Source organism: Microcaecilia unicolor, chromosome 1, assembly GCF_901765095.1.
Source record: "Microcaecilia unicolor chromosome 1, aMicUni1.1, whole genome shotgun sequence".
Lineage (NCBI taxonomy): Eukaryota > Metazoa > Chordata > Amphibia > Gymnophiona > Siphonopidae > Microcaecilia > Microcaecilia unicolor.
This window is the reverse complement of record NC_044031.1, coordinates 251,300,422-251,322,361: the sequence shown is the minus strand read 5'-3', so window position 1 is coordinate 251,322,361 and position 21,940 is coordinate 251,300,422. Positions and strand designations below refer to the sequence as shown.

The following is a 21,940-nucleotide window of genomic DNA, read 5'->3' as shown; positions in this document are numbered from 1 at the left end:
CTTCTTTCCTTTTCGGAATTTGGACGTCTTTGTAAAACGTCCAAATTCTGATTTAGACGTTTCTTTCGAAAATGCCCCTCTTGGTGTTCTGCAAAATGGTCAACATCTTGGAACACAAGGCTGGTGGCATAGAGCACACCCCTAAAGAGAATCCACGCGCGTGGAGAACTCAATAGATCCCACAAAGCGTCAAATGTAAACAGAAAGGTGGGAATATGACCCAGGCAATCCAATAACTGGACCCAAAATGTAGTTTAAAATAAACAATATTTATTAATTTTCAAGCAAATGATAATAAAACAATTTCCATATTAAAAATGACTCGACACAACGTTGTGTTTCGGCCAGATGGCCTACATCAGGAGTCTTGATGCTGATGACAGCAGTAAGAATAAAATCATCAGGTAACGCAATAATGGATTTTCAAATCACAGATAAGAAATGTGCAGATCAGGATATTAAAAATGGTCTTAAAAAAGACCGTTTGTTGAATAATCCGTTTGTCACTGCATGCTACTACAAACAATGTTTTAAACAGACCTGAATTAACACAGATACATTTTCAGTGAAGGACAAGTATGAGTGATAAGTATTCGAGGGAAGGAGGTTACAAAGGGTAAATGATGAATATTTGAGAAAAATACCAAAGAAATAGAATTATATGAAGGTGACCTTAGAGGTCAGAGTTGAAAAATAGAAGATAAGAGAGAAAATATAAGGCATTAAGTGATTGGACAAAATTAGGCTTCAATAATCTGACAAGCACAACTTGTGGCAGTCAGGTTTTGTTAAGCTTCCAAAGGAAACACAGAGAGAGAGAGAGATTTTATTTTCCTTATACTGAAATTTGGACTGATATAAATAAGAATTCAATTTTCTGTAACATTGGGATAAAATAATTTTTATTGTAACTATTTATTCTAATACATTTTAGCATTATTATATTAAGAGAAAAACTAATCTCAAGAGTGTTTCCTTTGCCAAAAGGGCTTTCTTTCAGTCTTCTGTTTTGGTTAGCTTCCCTTTAGAGGCAAGAAGGATGTTAACTGTTAATACACCACCAAGATCAGACTGACAGGTCTGTAATTCCCAACCTCCTCCTTACTTCCGCTTTTGTGGAGAGGAACCACAAATTTCTAGATCTAGAGGCTAGATCTCCAGTTCTCCAGGACCACTCCAGACTCTAAGGAAGCACTGAAGAGGCCAGACAGTGGTGCTGCCAGAACATCTCCAAGTTCTTTGAGTACCCTCAGATATATCACATTAGGCCCCACCGCATGTCTACTTTTAGTTTAGCCAGCTCCTCATGAACACAGTGTTCTGAAAATTGGTCCTGGTCTGCCATACATCTACCCCCCATTAGCATTTGTTTTCTGCAGTCCTACCCCCGGCCTTTCATCCATGAAGACAGAACAGAAATAACTGTTAAGCAGTTCAGCTTTATCCTTATCAGCTTATACATATTCTTCCCTCAGCCTCTGAGCCTCACAATGTATTATAGCACTTCCTCCTGTCATTTATATATCTGAAAAATGTCTTGTTCCCAATTTTACTGTATCGGCTATCCTTTCTTCCATTTGCCTCTTCACATTCCTGACAACTTTTCTAGCTTCTCTTAGCTTTTCCAAGTATTTTTGTCTGTCCTTCTTTTTCTGAGTCTTCTTGTAATATATAAAGGCTAACCTTCTTTCCCTTACCTTTTCAGCTACTATGTTCAAGAACCAGAGCGTCCTTCTTTTCCTCTTACTTTTATGTAGTTTTCTAATATAAAGGTTTGTTGCCTTTAAAATAGCTCCTTTCAGTTTTTACCACTGCTATTCTACTTCCTTCAGCTGTTCCCATCCAGCTCTTTCCTGAGAAATTCTCCCATCTCGGCAAAGTTAGTCTTTTGAAATCCAGGACCTTCAATCTTGAGTAAGACCTCTCCTCCTCTGTCTTAATATTGAACCACACCATTCAGTGATCACTAGATGCCAAAGGATCTCCCACCTTAACATCAGAAACATTCTCCCCGTTTGTGAGCACTATGTCTAGGATAGCTTCATCCCACTTCGGTTCATTGCTGAAACAATTCTTCCTGTAAAGAATCCAAGATATCTTTGCTTCTAGATGACTGCATGGCAGGGATGCCCCAATCAACGTCTGGCATGCTGAAATAACCTATCAGTAGTACTTCCCCTTTCCTAGCTATTTTGTAGATGCCTTCAATTAGGTCTCTGTCCAATAATTCTGACTGTGAAGGTGACCTGTAAATACATTTTCCTTTCCCTCTTACCAGTTTAACCCACAGCGCTTCTTCCTTACCCCATACATCCTGCAGTTCTGTCACTTTAATACTATTCATAACATATAATGCCACTCCTCTGCCCTTTTCCTCCTACCTGTCCCTTCCTGAATAGATCATAGTCAAGTATAACTATATCCCAGTCGTGGCTCTCCTTGAACCACGTCTCCGTGATCGCCACTAAATCCAACTCGGCTTCTATCACTGCAGCCTCTAGATCTAGAAATCTGTTTCAAAAACTACGGGCATTGGTATACAGGGCTTTCCAGATGTTGATTTTTTTCCCCTTTTCTATAATGGTATTTGATGTCTTACCTCCCTGGGGGTTATTAATTACTTTGGGGTTTTTCTCACCCAACTCCAGCAGATTTAGTTTAAAGCCCTCTTTAGTACTTTAGGCAGTCTGTTACTGAAGATACTTCATCCTTTCCTTGAAAGATGGACCCCATCACCGCTCAGTAGCTCTTGGAAAATCATTACATAGTCTAGGAAACCGAAGCGCTCGCATTGGCACCCTCCACGCAGGCACACATTTAGCTCCAGGATGCAAGCTTCCCTCATTTGGCCTTTACCTTCAACAGGAAGGATCGATGAGAACATTGCCTGTGCACCTAGGTACTTTACCCTCTGACCCAGAGCCATGAAGTCACGTTTGGTATGTTCAGTAGAATACCTAGCAGTATCATTTGTGCCAACCTGGATGAGAAGCATAGGATACTGATCAGTAGGCTTGATGAGTTTATGCAATCTTTTCGCTACATCTCAAATCTTGGCACCAGGCAGACTGCACACTTCCCTGGACATCATGTCTGGTGTAATTAATTAGATCTGCCTCACCCGTTTGAGCAGAGATCACCTTTGACACAGTTATATTTCACTGTAGCAAGTGCTGAGCTGGGCTAGGGGAAGGTTTGGGGAACATACAAAGTCATCTAACAAGATGCGCTCTGAGCATATCTTGTTTATACTTAGAGCCTGATAATATGTGAAGTCATTCTGATCAACCGATAAGGGCCAAAGAGCTCTGATGAGAAAACTGGGGTCCATTGGAATCGATGGGATTGAAATAGTATATAAGGAGCAGTCTGAGGGGTATTAAATCAGAACAGAGAAGGAAGGCTACAAGAGAAGGCGGGTGACAGACGTGTCGTGGACTGCTATTCAATTCATATGAATACCTGCTTGCCTGTACTATCATTGGGTGAGATGATAATGCTAATAAACTGTATTACCATATCTACTGCATACTGGGTTTCTTTCTAATTGGGGAATTTGCCACTGCTCAGACGGTGTAGAACTGTCATGTGCAGATGCAAAGTTGGGGTGATTAAGTATCTAGAGGGGATTTGCAATTCTGTCCAGGATAGCAAAAAGCCCCTGGCTTCCGCTGCTCAAACGGGTGAGGCAGATCTAATTAATTACACTGGTCAGCAGATGGGAGCTTCAATACCTTTCAGAAGAGAATCGCCAACAACTACTACCTTTCACTTCTTATTGGCCACCGATCCAGCAGCTTTGGGATTATTGATCATTGTCTCCTCTTGTTCTTGAGATGTTTTCAGCTCTTCTGCCTTCAAGGCTGTGAAGATGGAGTTGGAGGGTTGATTTTGCAGGATCTGGTGACTTGTGTCTAGCTGTCCTCTTTCTGCACAAAATCTTCTCTCCCTTTGCTGGAGATCCCCAATGTTTCAACATGCATCTCTGGGATGAATTTCTGGTTGTCACAGATGCTTCTTTGTTTTGTCACCTCCTCTCTTAGTTCTTGTACTCCTTAAAATATAAACTTACTCCCATTTGGAAGTAACTCCCTGCCCCCTCCCCCCAACAAATGCTCAATCCCAATGAAAGATAACAAGCACTGCCAAACTTATAAACATCTCAACATGAATTAACATTATGAAGCTAAAAAAAACCCCTGCATTAGCATAGTCCAAAGACATACTAGCCCTATATTGCTAGAATAGGTCACCATCCAGTTCAATGCCGATAACTCCATCTACTAAGGATAAGAAGCTATCAAGAAGCCACCTCACAAATTGTTAGCCTCAGCTATTTTTGTCCATAGTCATATTCATACCTGAGGCCTGCCGACAAGTCGGCCTCTGCCAGTAGACACCCTATACCAGCAGTGCCGATAGCATAGAGCAGTAGGTCTGTGTTGTTTCAGCTGTTCAAGGAAAGGTTCTAGCTAATCTCCCAATGGGAGGAACCGAGCAGTTTCTTCCTCGTTATGAATATGATAGGAGCTGCGCATGTCAAAACAGGCAGGCATACACAGCGAAGGAAGCAACATAGATGATGAAAAAACATCCAACAGACTTAAAGAGTTCACATCAGAAGTTTATTTCACAAAAAGTACTGGATTTGACACAAATCATGTTTTGGCCGTAGAGGCCTGCTTCAGGAGTCCCTGTGGTTTGCAAGTGTTGAAATATCTGAGAGTTCTAAAGCATCTATTAATGGTGAACCAATAAGAAATGTAAGGCAGAAGTGTATAAATGCACAGATTCAATCCTCAGACATGCACAGCTGCGCATTCATCTCGAGTCCAGTTCTTTTTGTGAAATAAACTTCTGTCTAAGCTCCCAGCTCCTGATGTCACTTCCTCCCAGAGAGATCGAGTCTGCTAGAATTTTAAGTTCCACCTTAGATGCCTCAACTTTAGATAGGCAAAAAGCAATACATATCAGTGTTTCCCAAGTCAGTCCTGGAGTACCCCCTTGCCAGTCACGTTTTCAGGATATCTCCAATGAATATGCAAAAGACTGATTTGCATACACCACCTCCACTGAATACAAATCTCTTTCATGCATATTCATCATGGATATTCTGAAACCCTGATTGTCAAGGGGGTAATCAAGGACCAATTTGGGAAACACTGCACTACATGGACTGCTGCATCCATGTGACCTAGCATCTGAAGATCTGGCTGTAACTTTGACTGCTGTTTTTACACCATGGACATGATAAATGAGGGTCTGCATTCTGTCCACTGACAGGAAGGCCCTGGGGTTTGATTCATGACCAAGGTGACTACTATGAAGGAAATAGTGTTTCAGAAGTCATCTTTAGGGCCAGTAAAGTTGATCAGAAATGTCATCTATTTATTTATTTATTTATTTATTTATTGCATTTGTATTCCACATTTTCCCACCATATGGCAGGTTCAATGTGGTTTACATATTGCTAAAAAGGCAGTTACAAAATTTAGATTTGTAGAAGTCTAGTACATAATACAGAAGTATCTAAAATCTACAATACATTCTTCCCCTTCAAGCTTAACCACCTAATGTTGAAGACAACCCTGGGAGTTGCAATACAGATTTATATGGCCACCATGAGAGCAAAAACATAAAGGAGCAAGGAACAAGTTGGAAAAGCCCAGGGTGGCTGATGCTCTGGGAAGAGGATCCTGAAGCCCTGACAAAGCAATGACTCAATCAATTACCACAATGGTGGGTCCCAAAGGCTTGCTCAAAAAGCCAGATCTTTAACCTGGATTTGAATTTTGATCGTGAAACCTCAATAAGTAGAAAGTTTGAGAGAAAGATAATTGGTTCCAGAGAGTTGGAGCAAGAACAGCAAAGACAGTTCAACAGGTAAACTCTAAATGAATAGAATGATACCAAGGAATTCACAGGAGATGCTACTGAGATGAGCAAAGAGGCTAAATGAAAGAGTAGGGTACCAGCTGTCAAACAAACAAGATTGACATCTTGTAATCTGCAGGAGAACATAGACAAGGACCAGTAGAAAAGGGGAGGTAGAAGAAAGGGAGGCAGGGAAACTAAGGAAAAAAGTGATAAGAACAGGAAAGAGCCAAAAAGGAAATTGGTTTGGTCACAACCAACGCAAATGACAACACAAAGATGAAATATAAGATATGGCCAGCCTGGTGCATTGCAGAATTAGCTGAGTCACTGCAAATGGTTCAAAATGTTAAAAAAAACCTCGAACTTATATCTTTTCAAGATATCGAGCATGGTACCGGAAGATTGGAGGGTGGCAATTGTAACGACGATTTTTTTTAAAAGGTTCCAGAGGAGATCCGGGAAATTATAGACCGGTGAGTCTGACGTCAGTGTCGGACAAAATGGTAGAGACTATTATAAAGAACAAAATTACAGAGCATATTCAAAAGCATGGATTAATGAGACAAAGTCAACATGGATTTAGTGAAGGGAAATCTTGCCTCACCATTCTACTACATTTCTTTGAAGGGGTGAACAAACATGTGGATAAAGGGGAGCCGGTTGATATTGTGTATCTGGATTTTCAGAAGGCGTTTGACAAAGTACCTCATGAAAGGCTCCAGATGAAATTGGAGAGTCATGGGATAGGAGGTAGGGTTCTATTGTGGATTAAAACTGGTTAAAAGATAGAACAAAGAGAGTAGGGTTAAATGGTCAGTATTCTCAATGGAGAAGGGTAGTTAATGGGGTTCCCCAGGGATCTGTGCTGGGACCACTGCTTTTTAACATATTATAAATGACCTAGAGATGGGAGTAACTAGTGAGATAATTAAATATGCTGATGACACAAAGATATTCAAAGTCGTTAAATCGCGGGAGGATTGTGAAAAATTATAAGAGGACCCTGGGCGTCTAAATGGCATGTGACGTTTAATGTGAGCTAGTGCAAAGTGATGCATGTGGGAAAGAGGAACCCAAATTATAGTTACATCATGCAAGGTTCCATGTTAGGAGTCACAGACCAAGAAAGGGATCTAGGTGTCGTCGTTGATGATACGCTGAAACCTTCTGCTCAGTGTGCTGCTGCGGCTAAGAAAGCAAATAGAATGTTAGGTATTATTAGGAAAGGAATGGAAAACAAAAATGAGGACGTTATAATGCCTTTGTATTGCTCCATGGTTCGACCACACCTCGAATATTGTGTTCAATTCTGGTCGCCTCATCTCAAAAAAGATATAGTGGAATTAGAAAAGGTACAGAGAAGGGCGACAAAAAGGGGATGGGATGACTTCCCTATGAGGAAAGGCTGAAGCTAGGGCTCTTCAGCTTGGAGAAAAGATGGCTGAGGGGAGATATGATGGAGGTTTATAAAATAATGAGCGGAGTTGAACAAGTAGATGTGAAGCGTCTGTTTATGCTTTCCAAAAATACTAGGACTAGGGGCCAGTAGGGGTGGACTGCGTGGTGATCACTAACTCACCCTGTTTCGTCAACAGTCTGAGATATTGATAGAGCGATTGAAAGAAAGAGGTTACCCTGATCAATGTATACGTCGAGCCTTTAAACGAGCGTGGTACTCTCAACGACCATTGCTACTGCTCGATAAACAAGAGGAACCTCTAGAAAAAATGGTGTGTGCCCTCACATACTCTGAATTGGCTCCGCAGATTGCTCGTATTATTAACACTCACTGGGATATACTCTCTTTCATACTGTGTTCCAACAGCGATCCTGTATTGCTTATCGGAGGGGTCCTAATTTGCGTGACAAACTGGTACATACTGTTAGAGGAACTAATCAAAATATTGGAGTGAACGGCTTGCAACAAATTCACGACCAGAAACCATGTGGTCGTTGTCAGTTTTGTGAATTAACCATCAGTGGGGAACAATGGCAGCATCCGAAGAATGTTAACAAACAGTATCATTACAGGACAGACACAACATGCGAGTCTACTTATGTCGTGTATGCTATAATCTGCCCGTGTGAACTATGATACGTGGGGCGTACCCAGAGGCAAGTAAGAACTAGATTGATTGAACACAAAAGTAGGTTACGCAACCAGATTTTGACAGCTCCTATGGTAACCCATTGTGTGGAAAAGGGTCATCCGTTCTCACAAACGAGATGGCTGATTATTGATCAGGTGACACGGTCTCTGAGAGGGGGGGACCTGATACAGATCTTGACCCGGAAGGAACAATTCTGGATTTTTGAGTTAGACACTTGATTCCCAATGGTCTTAATGATCTTATTGAATGGAATACTGTGATTTAGTTCATTATTGACCTTTTTGAACTTTTGACACAGATGATTGATCAGAGGAGGAGTCTGAGATATGACATCATTTCCTGCCTGGGAGCATTTAAACAAGACGCTACCACTCCAGTATGAAACAGTTGTTTTGGAGGGATACGTTATTTCCAGCTTCTCCACTATAATATCTCTGGAGTTCCTGACAAAGTTTAATTCGAAACCCTGCAGTGTCGAACTTGCAGAGGATGGATTTGGATTACAAATAGTACATAGTACATAGAAGATGACTGCAGAAAAAGACCTACATGGTCCATCCAGTCTGCCCAACAAGATAAACTCATATGTGTATACCTTACCTTGATTGTACCTGCCTTTTTCAGGGCACAGACCGTACAAGTCTGTCCAGCAGTATTTTTTTTTGTTACATTTGTACCCCGCGTTTTCCCACTCATGGCAGGCTCTATGCGGCGGGCAATGGAGGGTTAAGTGACTTGCCCAGAGTCACAAGGAGCTGCCTGTGCCGGGAATCAAACTCAGTTCCTCCGTTCCCCAGGACCAAAGTCCACCACCCTAACCACTAGGCCGCCTCCCAACCACCAGTCCCGCCTCCCATCACCGGCTCTGGCACAGACCGTATAAGTCTGCCCTCTACTATCCTCGCCTCCCAACCACCAACCTCTCTTCCCCCACCTGCTCCGCCACCCAATTTCGGCTAAGCTTCTGAGGATCCATTCCTACTGCACAGGATTCCTTTATGCATATCCCACGCATGTTTGAATTCCGTTACCATTTTCATCTCCACCACCTCCCACGAGAGGGCATTCCAAGCATCCACCACCCTCTCCATGAAAAAATACTTCCTGACATCTTTTTTGAGTCTGCCCCCCTTCAATCTCATTTCATGTCCTCTCGTTCTACCGCCTTCCCATCTCCGGAAAAGATTTTTTTGTGGATTAATACCTTTCAGGTATTTGAACGTCTGTATCATATCACCCCTGTTCCTCCTTTCCTCCAGGGTATACATGTTCCGGTCAGCAAGTCTCTGCTCATACGTCTTGGAACGCAAACCCCATACCATTCTCGTAGCTTTTCTTTGCACCGCTTCCATTTTTTTAACATCCTTCGCAAGGTACGGCCTCCAAAACTGAACACAATACTCCAGGTGGGGCCTCACCAACGACTTGTACAGGGGCATCAACACTTCCTTTCTTCTGCTGATCACACCTCTCTCTATACAGCCTAGCAACCTTCTCGCTACGGCCACTGCCTTGTCACACTGTTTCGTCGCCTTCAGATCCTCGGATACTATCACCCCAAGATCCCTCTCCCCCTCAGTACCTATCAGACTCTCACTGCCTAACACATAAGTCTCTTGTGGATTTCTACTCCCTAAATGCATCACTTTGCATTTCTTCGCATTGAATTTTAATTGCCAAACCTTACACCATTCTTCTAGCTTCCTCAGATCCCTTTTCATGCTTCCACTCCCTCCCGGGTGTCCACTCTGTTGCAAATCTTAGTATCATCCGCAAATAGGCAAACTTTACCTTCTAACCCTTCGGCAATGTCACTCACAAATATATTGAAAAGAATTGGCCCCAGCACCGATCCCTGAGGCACTCCACTACTCACCTTTCCCTCCTCCGAGCGAACTCCATTTACCACCACCCTCTGTCGTCTGTCCATCAACCAGTTCCTAATACAGTTCACCACTCGGGACTATCTTCAGCCCATCTAGTTTATTTAAGAGCCTCCTGTGGGGAACCGTGTCAAAAGCTTTGCTAAAATCTAAGTAGATTACGTCTATAGCACGTCGATGATTCAATTCTCCAGTTACCCAATCAAAGAATTCAATGAGATTCGTTTGGCACGATTTCCCTCTGGTAAAACCATGTTGTCTCGGATCTTGCAACTTATTTGCTTCCAGGAAATTCACTATCCTTTCCTTCAGCATCGCTTCCATTACTTTTCCAATAACCGAAGTTAGGCTTACCGGCCTGTAGTTTCCAGCTTCTTCCCTATCACCACTTTTGTGAAGAGGGGCCACTTCCGCCGTTCTCCAGTCCCTAGGAACCTCTCCTGTCTCCAAGGATTTATTAAACAAATCTTTAAGAGGACCCGCCAGAACCTCTTTGAGCTCCCTCAATATTCCGGTCCCATGGCTTTGACCACCTTTAGCTTTCCAAGTTGTTGATACACACACTCTTCCGTGAACGGTGCTATATCCATTCCATTCTGAGGTGTACTTTTGCCAGTCCGTCGCGGTCCTTCTCCAGGATTTTCTTCAGTGAAAACAGAACAAAAGTATCTATTTAGCAAATTGGCTTTTTCTTCATCATTATCTACATAGTGGTTCGCTGTATCTTTTAGTCTCACAATTCCCTTTTTAGTCATTCTCCTTTCACTAATATACCTGAAGAAATCTTTGTCGCCCCTCCTTACATTTCTAGCCATTTGTTCTTCCGCTTGCACCTTCGCCAGACGTACCTCTCTCTTGGCTTCTTTCAGTTTCATCCGGTATTCCTCCCCGTGTTCCTCTTCTTGAGATTTTCTATATTTCTGGAACGCTAACTCTTTAGCCTTTATTTCTCAGCCACTTGCTTGGAGAACCATATCGGTTTCCTTTTTCTCTTGCTTTTTATTTACTCTCCTTACACAAAGGTCTGTTGATACATAATTAGATTGGTATAGCGTGGATTTGACGGTACAAGTGTGGATCAAGGATGCTGTAATGAAAAAGGATACAACAACGGACCACCTCTACTAAAGCTAAGTTATTTGAGAAAGATTCTCTTTTTTTCTCTCATAAAAAAACAATTATTTTGATATATTAGAGGGCATTTGGTCATCAAGGACTTGTGAAAATATACCTCTGTAGCACTACTTATTGGAGTGTTGGAATGTTTTCATTGGAGGTGGACTATGAGAGAATGGATAATAGGGTGTGAAGTTTAATTTTAAAGAGCACTGGGTGTCTGCTCACTTAAGAAAATTGAAAATTCATAGGAGTATATCCATGATTGAGAAGCTTAGCCACCCTTAGAGGTATAAATCGCTTTGAAGTTTCCTCGCTTGGGTGAGTTTTTACTCTGAGATTACTTCAAAAAACACTATATATTTTCACACGTAATCGAGCTTCTACGATATTAATTCCCCTATTTCTGTTCTCTCATTTGCCCTTCTCTAATTGGACCCTGGTTTTTTAGTTATATTATTTGTTATCTACCAGTGGTTTATTTTGGGATTTTTTGATATTGGTCTAACTCACCCTAACCATAAGGGAACAATCAATTCAAGACCCCATAGCTGGTGAACCTAAGGAGTCGGAGATGATTCTCTCCCCTTGCTGAATGCGACAGACCTTGCTGCTGGAGGGAATGGCGGATGGCCTGTTGGTGGATTTTATGACGTGATCGCAGACTACCCTTTCCTCTGGACTATTATCTTTGCTGTGGATTAGAGACTACAAGGCAATCGTGAACTAAACTTTTGGTTTGGACTATTACCAAAGAACTACAAAGGGATCGTGGACTAAACTTTTGCCTTGGATTATTACGTTCGTTTTGGAAATTTTGTAGTTGCTGTGAACTATGATAAAAGGATCACAGACTGGCCACTTTTGCTGGATGATCCAACGGAGATGGTGTTGAACTTGGAAGGAGAAAGACCTACATGGTTACTCAGCCCAGACTACTGGGTAGGCAGCGATGTGACAAGGAAACTCAGCCCACGGTATCGGGTGGGCAGCGATGCCAATCAGTGGTTCACAAAATATTTCCTTTGTTTTAAACAAAAAAAAATCTTACACTGACATCCATACTATTTATTCAGCAATATTAACCCAAACTGGAATGTGTGCAAATGTATAAAGCCTATACTATTTATAAAACTGCCTCTTTCAAATGAAAGGAAGATCTGGACCAAAGGGGCATAGGTAAAGGTGAAAAAGAACTGTCTCAGGAATATATAAGAACTGTCTTTACAGAAAGGAAGGAGGATGCACAGAAAGGCCTTCCAGTGGTAGTGGTGGAGATGGGGGACAGTATTTGAATTCAAGAAAGCACAGGATAAGCATAAAGGATCTCTAAGGAAGAGGCAGGGATAGCAGAGATTAGTAGTTGGTATGGATATGCAGACTGGATATAATCTGCCATCATTTTCTATTTTTTTTTTTTTACTGTAAAACAAGCATTCTTTAGTATATAAATACCATTTCTAAAAGTAACTACTGTACCAAATTAAGACTTCTAGTACAACTTACTTCATTTTCTCTTCCATTTCATCTGCAAGCTCTTTTTTCATTATGTCAAGCTCTTTCTGATGTTCTTTCCGTAAACTACGTATGTCCTTCTGCAGTTTGGCCACTTCTTTACGCATCTTTTGCTTCTCACTCTCTGCTTCCTCCAACTTTAACTTCAACTCCTTGTGTTGTAATTGCATATCATCAAGAAGCTTCTGAAGATCTGCATGAGATTTTTTCCTGTCCTCCATCCCTTCTTCCAATGTTTTTATAATCGCATCCTTCTCAATTAGTTGATTTTGGATTTTCCTTAATTTATCTTCATTTTCTGACACTAACGCTTCCATCTTTAGTCTATGCACTTCTTCTTTTTTGGTAGCAGAGCCATCCATCTCTTTTACTATGACCTCCTTATCTTGAATTATTTTCTGGGTCTCACTAATTGTACTCTCTAGTGCCTGGAGTTTTTGCTCTTTGTCATTTAGTTTTTCTTTAACAATAGCTAAATTTTTCTCTCTCTCTTGCTGCTGATCTAACAGCCTTGAATATCTCTTATTCTGTTCATCAAGTTCTCGTTGGAGTCCAATAATTACACTTTGCTCCTGTTGATGACTACTCTCAGATAGTTCTAACTGTTTAAGCTGTTCTTCAAATTTCTTTTGCATATGTGATGCTACACCATTTTTTTCTTCTTGCTCTGCCCTATGCTTTTGCAACAGTTCCTCTTTTTCCATTAAATTCTTCTGTAGAATATTTAGTTTTTCTTCATACTGCTGCTGTAGGCTTTCTAATGTATTGGTTTTTTCTTGCTCCACAACTGTTTTAACATTCTGAACCTCCCTTTCCATCTCTTGTTTTTCCAGTCCAAAAGACTTTTCTAAAGACTGGATTTTTTCCTCTAAAGATTTTATTCTTGCTTCTCTTTCCTGCATTTTCCCTCTTAGATCTTGTAACTGATTTTCCAGATCTTTCTTACACTGCTCTTTCTCATTTATTTGTGACATCAGCTGTTTCTTAACAGAAGCAATCTTTTGCTCAGCCTTTTTCTTGAGCTCTGCCAGCTTAACCGTGTTTTCTTTGCTAAGCCTATCTTCTAGTATCTTCAGCTCCTCTTCTTTGCTTCTCAGCATTTCTTTATGCATTTGTTCAATCTCTTGCTCTTTCATTCTCAGTTCAGTTTTTACAGAAATTATTTCTTTCTCAAGATCTAATATCTTCTGTTCAGCCTCCAACACACGATTGTCCTTTTCTAAACCTGTATCCTGAAGGTGCTGAAGTTGCTGGATTAGTTCTTTTTGCTCTATATCCTTTTCTTGACTGTGCCTCTTCAGATCTTCCATCAAGCAGAGACTTTCTGTGGTTTTCCTGGAAATAAGCTCCTCCATCTCAGCAACACGTGCCTTTTGGGTTTCAAGTGCACTAGACAAATCAAACTGATGTTTTTCTTTCATTGTCTGCATTTGCCCCATCTCATCCTTCAAACTATTTAAATTACTGCTCTGCTCATCAAATTCTTCCTTCAACCTCTGCAACCGTTGCTCTTTCTCATCATTCTCTTTGCTATGAATCTCAAGCTTTCCCTGTAATTCTTGGATGGTATTATGGCTCTGAGTAAACTTTATTTCAGCTTTTTTCTTCCAGTCTGCAGATTTGTTCTTCCAGTGATCAATCTGTTCAAGAGCAGATGTTTTCTCTTGATTAAGTACCTCGAGCCTGGATGACAAGTCTTGCACTTGATTTACTGACTTCAGAAGATCCTCTTCATGCTGCTTTCTCAAAAGAGAAAGGGCTGCTTCGTTTTCTGCAAAACCCACACTATTTTCTAATTTACCTTTGAGTTCCTTTACCAAATCATTAAGAGATGAAATCTGGGATTGTTTTTCATTAAGCTCTTTCCTCACTGAAGTAACAGCATTCATATTCTCAGATAAATCTTTCTTGAGCTGTGTGATGCATGCTCCTTTCTCAGATGCATCCTGCTGCTGGTGCTCCCATTCTTTTTTTAAGGTATCTTTTTCTAGAATAAGACACTGTAGATCATCTTTCATGGCTATAATTTGGTTTTCCTTTTCTTGCAAATCTTGCACTGACAGATGTAAAGAACTGGTTAGTGAAGCATGCTGGCTTGTTATTTGCTCAATCTGTGCTTCTAGTTCAGAAATTCTACCTGCCTGAATTAATATTGCTTCTTTGACTTTAACTGTCCATTTCTGGAAACATAAAATTCTGGCTAGCAGAGCATTCACTTTATCATTGCATTTTTTATTAAGGTCTTTGCCTTTTACTTCTGCTTCATTGACATATATTTCTATCTGTGCTGTTATTTTTTCTGATAGCTTCTGAAGTTCAGTTTCTTTTTGCTGAATTTCTGAGAGTCTCTTCTCCAATTTTTCCTCATAATCATCATGTTCTTTAAAATGCAAAGTCTCCAGAGTTTGTAGTTTTCCCTCTGCTGCTTCTAACAAGTTAAAAAGTTCATTAACCCGAATCTTGTCCTTTCCTTCAGCTGCCTTCACCTCACTCAGCTGAGTCTGAAATATAGTCTTTTCATGCAATGCTTGGTTCAGGTCTGCCTTCAGCTTTTCTAATTCTTGTGTCAGGTCTGCTCCTCTTTGTGACAAAGTGCTCAACTGTGATGAGGTTTGCCTCAACTGCTCTTGCAGTTCATTCAAAGAGTCATCTTTCTTACCTTGCTCTTCCTTTAGGTGCATGATCAGTTTGCTTGTCTCCTCTTTCTCTATATGGAATTTGTGTTTCAACTCTGAAACTTGCTGCTCTTTTTCTTGCAATTCTATCTCATGCTTTTCTTGAAGCTCCTCAATATGTTGGCCAAGTTTTTTTTCCCAGGTCTGTACTAACTCTTCCATTTTCTGTCTGTGAGCTTCAGTGAGGCTCTCTAGTTGCTCCTTTTGGTTTAGCTCCAATTTTGACACAGTGTCATCAATTCCAACTGAGCTTGCATGAGCCATTTCAAGCATTTTTTCATTGAACTGTTTTTCTTTTTCATTAAATTGCAACTGCTTTTCTTCAAGCTCTTTTTTAAGCTTTATTTCCTGCTCTGAAAGTTTGTTTTTGAATGTTTCCTGCATGTCCTTTGCTTTCTGTTTAATTTTTTCCATTTTGCCTCCTTGACTCTTTAATTTGTTTTCATACTCACTTTGCAAAGCACTAATTTCCCCCTCACTCTTTGATAGCTGCTGTTTCAAGTCTTCAACTTGTTGACTTTGTAGCCCTTTTATTTGGACAATCTCCTCTTCTTGTTCTGTCACTTTTTTGTTTGCTTGCTCTTTCTCCTTGGCGAGGTCTTTGATATGACATTCAAATTGTTGCGTCAAGGAAGCAATTTTTTCCACTGCTTCTCTGCTCTGCTCTTCCAGATGCTGCTTTAATTCTTGTACTTGTGATTTGTAAGACTCTAGTTCGGCGCTAACATTATTCATTTGGGATTCAGTTAGTGTTAGCTGTTCTTTAAAACGATCTTTGTCTGCTTCCATAATTGTCAATGTCTGCTGTAATGCTGTCAACTGTGCTTCATTAAGTTTCAGTTTTTCTTGACCATCAGAGTACTTCTGGTGCCACTGATTGGCATCTTCAAGTTTAGCAGATACTACTTTGAGTTCAGTTTCAGCCTTTTCAGTTATTTCCTTTAATTTCTGCTCTTGTGACAGTAATTCCTCCAGATGTTTTCCTTTCTCCTCTATGAGAAGCTTGAAACAACTGATTTCTTCTCGGAGTGCTTTCTCAACCCCTTCAGCAGATGCAGTATGCTCTTTTTCAATGGATTCGATCTGCACCTTGTGTTGGTCTCTTTCTTGTTCCAACATGGCCTCCCATTCTTGCCTTAAAGTCACTTTGGTATCCTCCAACATAGACAGCTTCTGCTCCAGGCTCAGACGCACCTGTGCAGCTTCTGATAGCTCTGCAGATAGCGCTTCCAGCTCAGTCTGCTTTACATCAAGCTTCTCTAATGTTTTTTCATTCATTTGCTTAACATGTGTGTGGAATGCATTTTCTTTTTCTTTCAACTGCATTTCAAGTTCCTGTTTGTGTTTCTCTTGTATCTCCTGCAGAAGTAACTGGTGCTCTTGTTTTAAGAGCTGCAACTTCTCTGTCCACAGCTGTTCCTGCTCCTTTCGAATGTAATCTAGTTCTTCCTTGTGCTTTGCAACCATGTTGGTAATCTCTACATTATGCTGGTTTTTTAAAGATTCAATCTGTGTAGACATTTCCAAAGATAGATTTTTGCCATCTTGTGAACACTTGACCAGGGAGCTTTCCAACTCAAGAACTCTCTGTTAACAGAAAAATGAACCAATTAGAATGGAATAGTTACAGCTTATCGGAAGCTTATTTCAAAAGAACTTTTTATACTTCCATCCTGGCAGCCAGTTTATTGAGTACATGGCACAAAACAGCAGTACTGTTGTATGTTATACAAACTCATATTTTTTTGTAGATTTAAGACATTTTTATTCCTTCACTTAGGAGGAAGTTGTTAAAGTGAGCTAAAGTTAAGGTGGGTTATTTTACCACTAACTCGTACTATTTTAGCACAGGTTCCATTTTATGCAATGAGACCTAGTCACTAATAACCTGGGTTAACAGTAAAATAACCTGTCTCAATAGTAGCCCATATTAATAACTTCCCCCCTTAGGGCCCTCTTTACTAAGCTGCACCGTAGGCACGCTAACATTTTAGCGCATACTAAAAATTAGCATGCACTAATGCTAGAGACACCCATATACTCCTATGGGTGTCTCTAGCATGCTAAAAAGTTAGTGCGCCTACAGCACGGCTTAGTAAACAGGGCCCTTAGTGTTTTAAATATACTTTCAATACTTTTGAAGTAAGTTGTAAATAAACACAAACCTCTTTCTAGGGCACCAGTAATCACAGATATCAGATCCACAATTTAGCTCGGTATTAAAAAAAAAAAAAAAAACCTTTCTGAAACTATTTGAGAAGTGTTTAAGTGTTTCTTCTGTACATCTGATATACAAAGCTCCAAGTTAATTGCTCTTGGAGAAAACTGCATTTTTTTTGCAGGATGTGATTCATCAGACCATATTAAGAATTATCCAAAAATACTGATGGTAGATGAGTTTTTAAGACCACAGATGTCACATCTACAAAAAGAAACCCAGGTCTCCCACAGCTCATAAACAACAAAATCTTAGGATAATTCTTAGCTCAGTTCAACACCAAATACCACATCTTGTGTATTTGAATAAATTCCTCACTAGAAACCTCTTGGGGCTTTCAATTCTCCTTTCAGCAAAGGAGAATTAGAAAAGGGAACATCTAAACTGCACAACTAAATAAATGGCATAGGTTTTACCAAAATACTCAAGAAAAATGAGCTTGTTGAAACAGTTGTTTCAGAATGATATCATTTGGTCGTGCCAACTGCCAGCCAAGGGATATTATTCTAAATTTAGGTTTAGGCTCCTAATTCCAGGTTAATAAGGGGTAAGTGCTGCAAGAGTTTAAGGGTGAAGTAAGTGGATCAATGGGTGTATAAAATGACTGAACTCAGAGCTATCTTTATGGAAACAACTGACAGCTCACCAAAAAAGGAGCATAAGAAGTTTATCTGTATTTGACCTTTTCAGACATTTCATTACAGCCTTTGAGGGCATGAAAAATCAGGAAGTATGGTGAAACATGTAAATATAAATAGAATACTGTCACATGCTTTAGCTGTATAGAGGAGGCATACAGATACAGTGAGCAGATCTATCACCTTAAAGATATTACATATTCCACTCACCGTTCTGAATGTCTCTAGCTCTTGCTGAAAGTCCTGAAGTTGATTCTCATTCTGTGACTGCATTGCTTTTTTCTGTAATTCTAGTTCCTCTAAGGCTAGTGAACTTTGCTGCTCTTTTTCCTGTATGATCGTTAAACTTTCAGCTCTATTCCTCTCCTAATAAAAGGAACATTGAAGAAAAGTCAAAGTAAGATCACTATCACAATGAAATATTGCTACAATTTTTTTTAAATTTGAGGTGACAAGGTTATGAAAAGAGCAGTAATGTTATAAAGAAAGAGAATGTGCCAGCACTAGGAGGTGAGAGGTACAGTGGCTGTTCCAAACAGTGGGCTGGATTTTGGTGCCAGATAGTACCACGATGTATGGTTCTCTAGCTCAATGGTGTGCACTTGAGGCGATAGTTCTGCGGCAAGCACACACCATTTCCAGCGCTATGGAAAATAATTCCATAATCTCTAGAGCAGTCTAACCCAGTGGTAATTGCTGGCCGGTTACCGCAGGAGCTCTTACCTCAGTGGGTGGCGGTAAGTGTTCCCTCGCATGGCCATGTGGTGAGAATAATCTTACCACATGGTCATGTGTTTTTTAGGGGCTTTTTACCCTCTGCGGTAAAAAGGGCCCTGGTGCATGGCAAAAATGGCCCCCACCGCTACCAAAGGGTCCTGTTTATTGCAGCTTGTAAAAAAGACCCCTTAATAAGGGAAACCTCCCCTAGCAGGTGCAAATATGTCAGTTTTGTAATCTGTTCTGTTATAAATTGCTGAAACACAAGAAACTCAGGCATGAGGAAAGAAAGAAAGCAAGAAAGAAGCTCAGATAATTTAGCAATGCTTTGTTATGAAACGTGATGCTTACAAGTACTGACTTCATCTGTTCCTGAAATTCTTTTTCTTGATTCTGGAGTCTCTGTTTAAGCTCCTGCTCTTTACAAGTCAAGGCATTGGCATGCTCTTTCTCCAGTTCCGCTATACGCTCTTCAGAAGATTTCTGCTGGCCAACCAAGAAGAAAATAAAATGTTTTCCAAAGATAAGAATGCGCACACTCCCTTTCTTTTCACTCCAGCGTATTTTCCATTTAACAGGGCTAGGATTCATTTATGCATTTAGCATTCTTATATACTATCTCTCTCCAATGATTAAAAAGTACAGTAGTTCACAACAAATAAACAGCACCAATAACCTGTCATAAACAATAAAATAACATTCCAACTAAAAGAGGTCAACTCAAATAGCTAAGCCTTCCAATATTTACAAGATACAATTAAATCATCAATCATTTTCATTTCATATGGAATCTGAATGAAGAAATATTTTCTCTGATTTGATTTAAATTTACTACTTAGCAGCTTCATTACATGATCCCTAGTCCTTGTATTTTTGGAAAGAGTAAACAAGCGATTCATGTCTACCCATTCCCTCCTCTCAGTATTTTACAGACTTCTTATCATATCACTCCCTTCAGATGTCTCTTCTTCAAGCTGAAGAGCCCTAGCCTCTTTTGCCTAAGTCGTCCCATCCCCTTTATCTACAGTTGGGCCAAGAGCCTTTTACACCAGAGCTATTCAGGAGCTGCAAGGTCTATCCATCACCATCTGCTGGAGACAGAAATACTGAAGAAGCTGAATCTGCATGATGCCCTTATAAGGCAGGGCTCATAATACTTTGTTCTCTGACTCCATCTACCAATTTAATTTACTTTTAAACCGCTGAATTCCTACAAACGTTTCAGAGCGGTTTACAGCAGATAAAATACAAGAAAAACTTAAAATAGTGTAGATCCATAAAAACCACAACAGCATCACAAAGGTTAAGTAAACAGAATCACTCTTAATCTAAGGTTACAATCAAATATTCATCAAACAGGAAAGTCTTATGATTTTTACGAAATATCATGTAAGGATTTTCAAGACTCAGATTAGTTGGAAGAGATCTCCAATATTTAGAAGCCTGAAATGAATATGATCTTTCGAGATATCTTTTATTCACCAGACGATAAACTTTAGGAAAAAGCAAAATATTGCTATTTTTCAATTTTAAAGTCAACTGAGAAGAGGAACAATGAAGTAAGTTATATAAAAAAAACTGAAGCTGAACCATAAAAAGATATGAATACTAGACAAGACACCTTAAACATAATCCTGGCATTCACCAGCAGCCAGTGAAAATCATTAAGCAGTGGGATAACTGTCATATTTACTACACCTGCTGGATCACAGACACAATTCACAGGTTCTGGATTGGTCTGATGGGGACAATAAGGAATGTTTATTATAGCATCATGCACAGCAAGAAAAGCCATTTTACAAAAAAAAAACATGCTTAAAGAAAAACAGCATCAGGACTTTGAATGTGTAAATTGTGGCACTTGCACCTATAAATGGAGATTTTATAACCTAGACATATAAATGATAAAATTTATAAAATTCCACATACATAGGAAGCCAAGAAGAAACTGCACCCCAAAACTCTAATTTTTAAAATATGTAGGTAGTTTTAAATACAATTACTTCTCTAAAGCTCAAATCCAAGCAAGCTGACATTTATGCATAACTTGGAGCAACTGTAAATACTGACAGGGAAAGTCTGAAAGCATACATGTATTGCTACTGTAAAATAGGGAATACATATAGACTTTTAAATTCTTCCTAAACCACACCCAAAACACTTTCCCTTCAAATCTGTGTTTGCTCTGGGTATACACATGTAAATAACACCTAATCCTTTTAAAATTACCTCCATTCTCAATTCTGAAGAGACAAGGAGGATTATTGGCCAAACATTATTTATACATTAACAAACCAGAACTGTTTGGGACACCAACCTTCATGATGTCCACTACCTCTTGCTTCACCCTGGTTAACTCCTGCTGAAGGCTCCTGCGTTCTTCCTCGCTGGCTATTTCTATAGCTTTGATCTGTTCATCCATCTCTGCTTTCCCTCGTCGCTGTTTTTCTTCTACCTTTTGCGATGCACCTAGAGCTTTCTCAAGCTCCTCAAATGCTGCAGAGAGAGAAATAGATAAATGCTGTTTTACATAGAAATCCAATATTATTAAGAATTTCCTTAACATAACCAGCTTACAACAGTCCAGTGAACGGTTCAAGACATCAGGAAGCACAGCTAAGATGACTATACAGAATGCTAACAGCACGATTACTGTATATCAATTGAAAATGCTTAACTAAAGATCTTTACAATGGGTGGTTCATGCCTGTTGAAACAACTCTATAAAATTATTTTATTTTAGAGATGCTATTTGATCAATTATATAATAGACCTGTAATTGAGAAACAATATAAACATCAACAAACAGCAATAAAAGGAGAGACCAAAAAGGGAGAAAATGTAGGTGGACTTTCTGATGCTTTAACCACTTAAAATTCATTACAGATACATCATAAGACCATTTCCAAAAAGAAAGAGTTACACAAAGAACCCCTCATACCAGGTTCGCTGATGCCAGCTTAGAGAACACTTAAAAACAAAAATCTTGTATTTGCATCCTCGTACTCCTCAAAGGCTTTAAGGCCCAGAAAGATTAAGCAGGAGTCAGAGATACACAGCAGAGGCATAGCCAGACTCAGTATTTTGGATGGGCCCAGAGTTAATTTGGATGGGCCCTTCCACACACCCACACCCCAAAATATCTTCACAGAGATATTTTTTAAAATATAGATTTTTTTCACCTACCCTG

The 21,940-nt window shown here is 39.9% G+C and overlaps 1 protein-coding gene across 2 annotated transcripts in view; it reads right to left on the bottom strand.

Moving 5' to 3' along the window:
* The window catches only part of LOC115471783 (golgin subfamily A member 4-like), a 178,193-nt gene that overhangs the window by 23,733 nt on the left and 132,520 nt on the right, over positions 1 to 21,940 (bottom strand). The window contains exons 9-12 of one of the 2 annotated variants that reach the window (XM_030205611.1): positions 21,068 to 21,246; positions 19,102 to 19,236; positions 18,244 to 18,399; positions 12,494 to 16,764 (exon numbers count right to left, since the gene is read on the bottom strand). In XM_030205611.1, coding sequence (XP_030061471.1) covers positions 12,494 to 16,764; positions 18,244 to 18,399; positions 19,102 to 19,236; positions 21,068 to 21,246 — 4,741 coding nt within the window. Of the gene's footprint in view, positions 1 to 12,489; positions 16,765 to 18,243; positions 18,400 to 19,101; positions 19,237 to 21,067; positions 21,247 to 21,940 lie in introns of those variants that run through there. The other variant, XM_030205621.1, reaches the window with a different exon arrangement.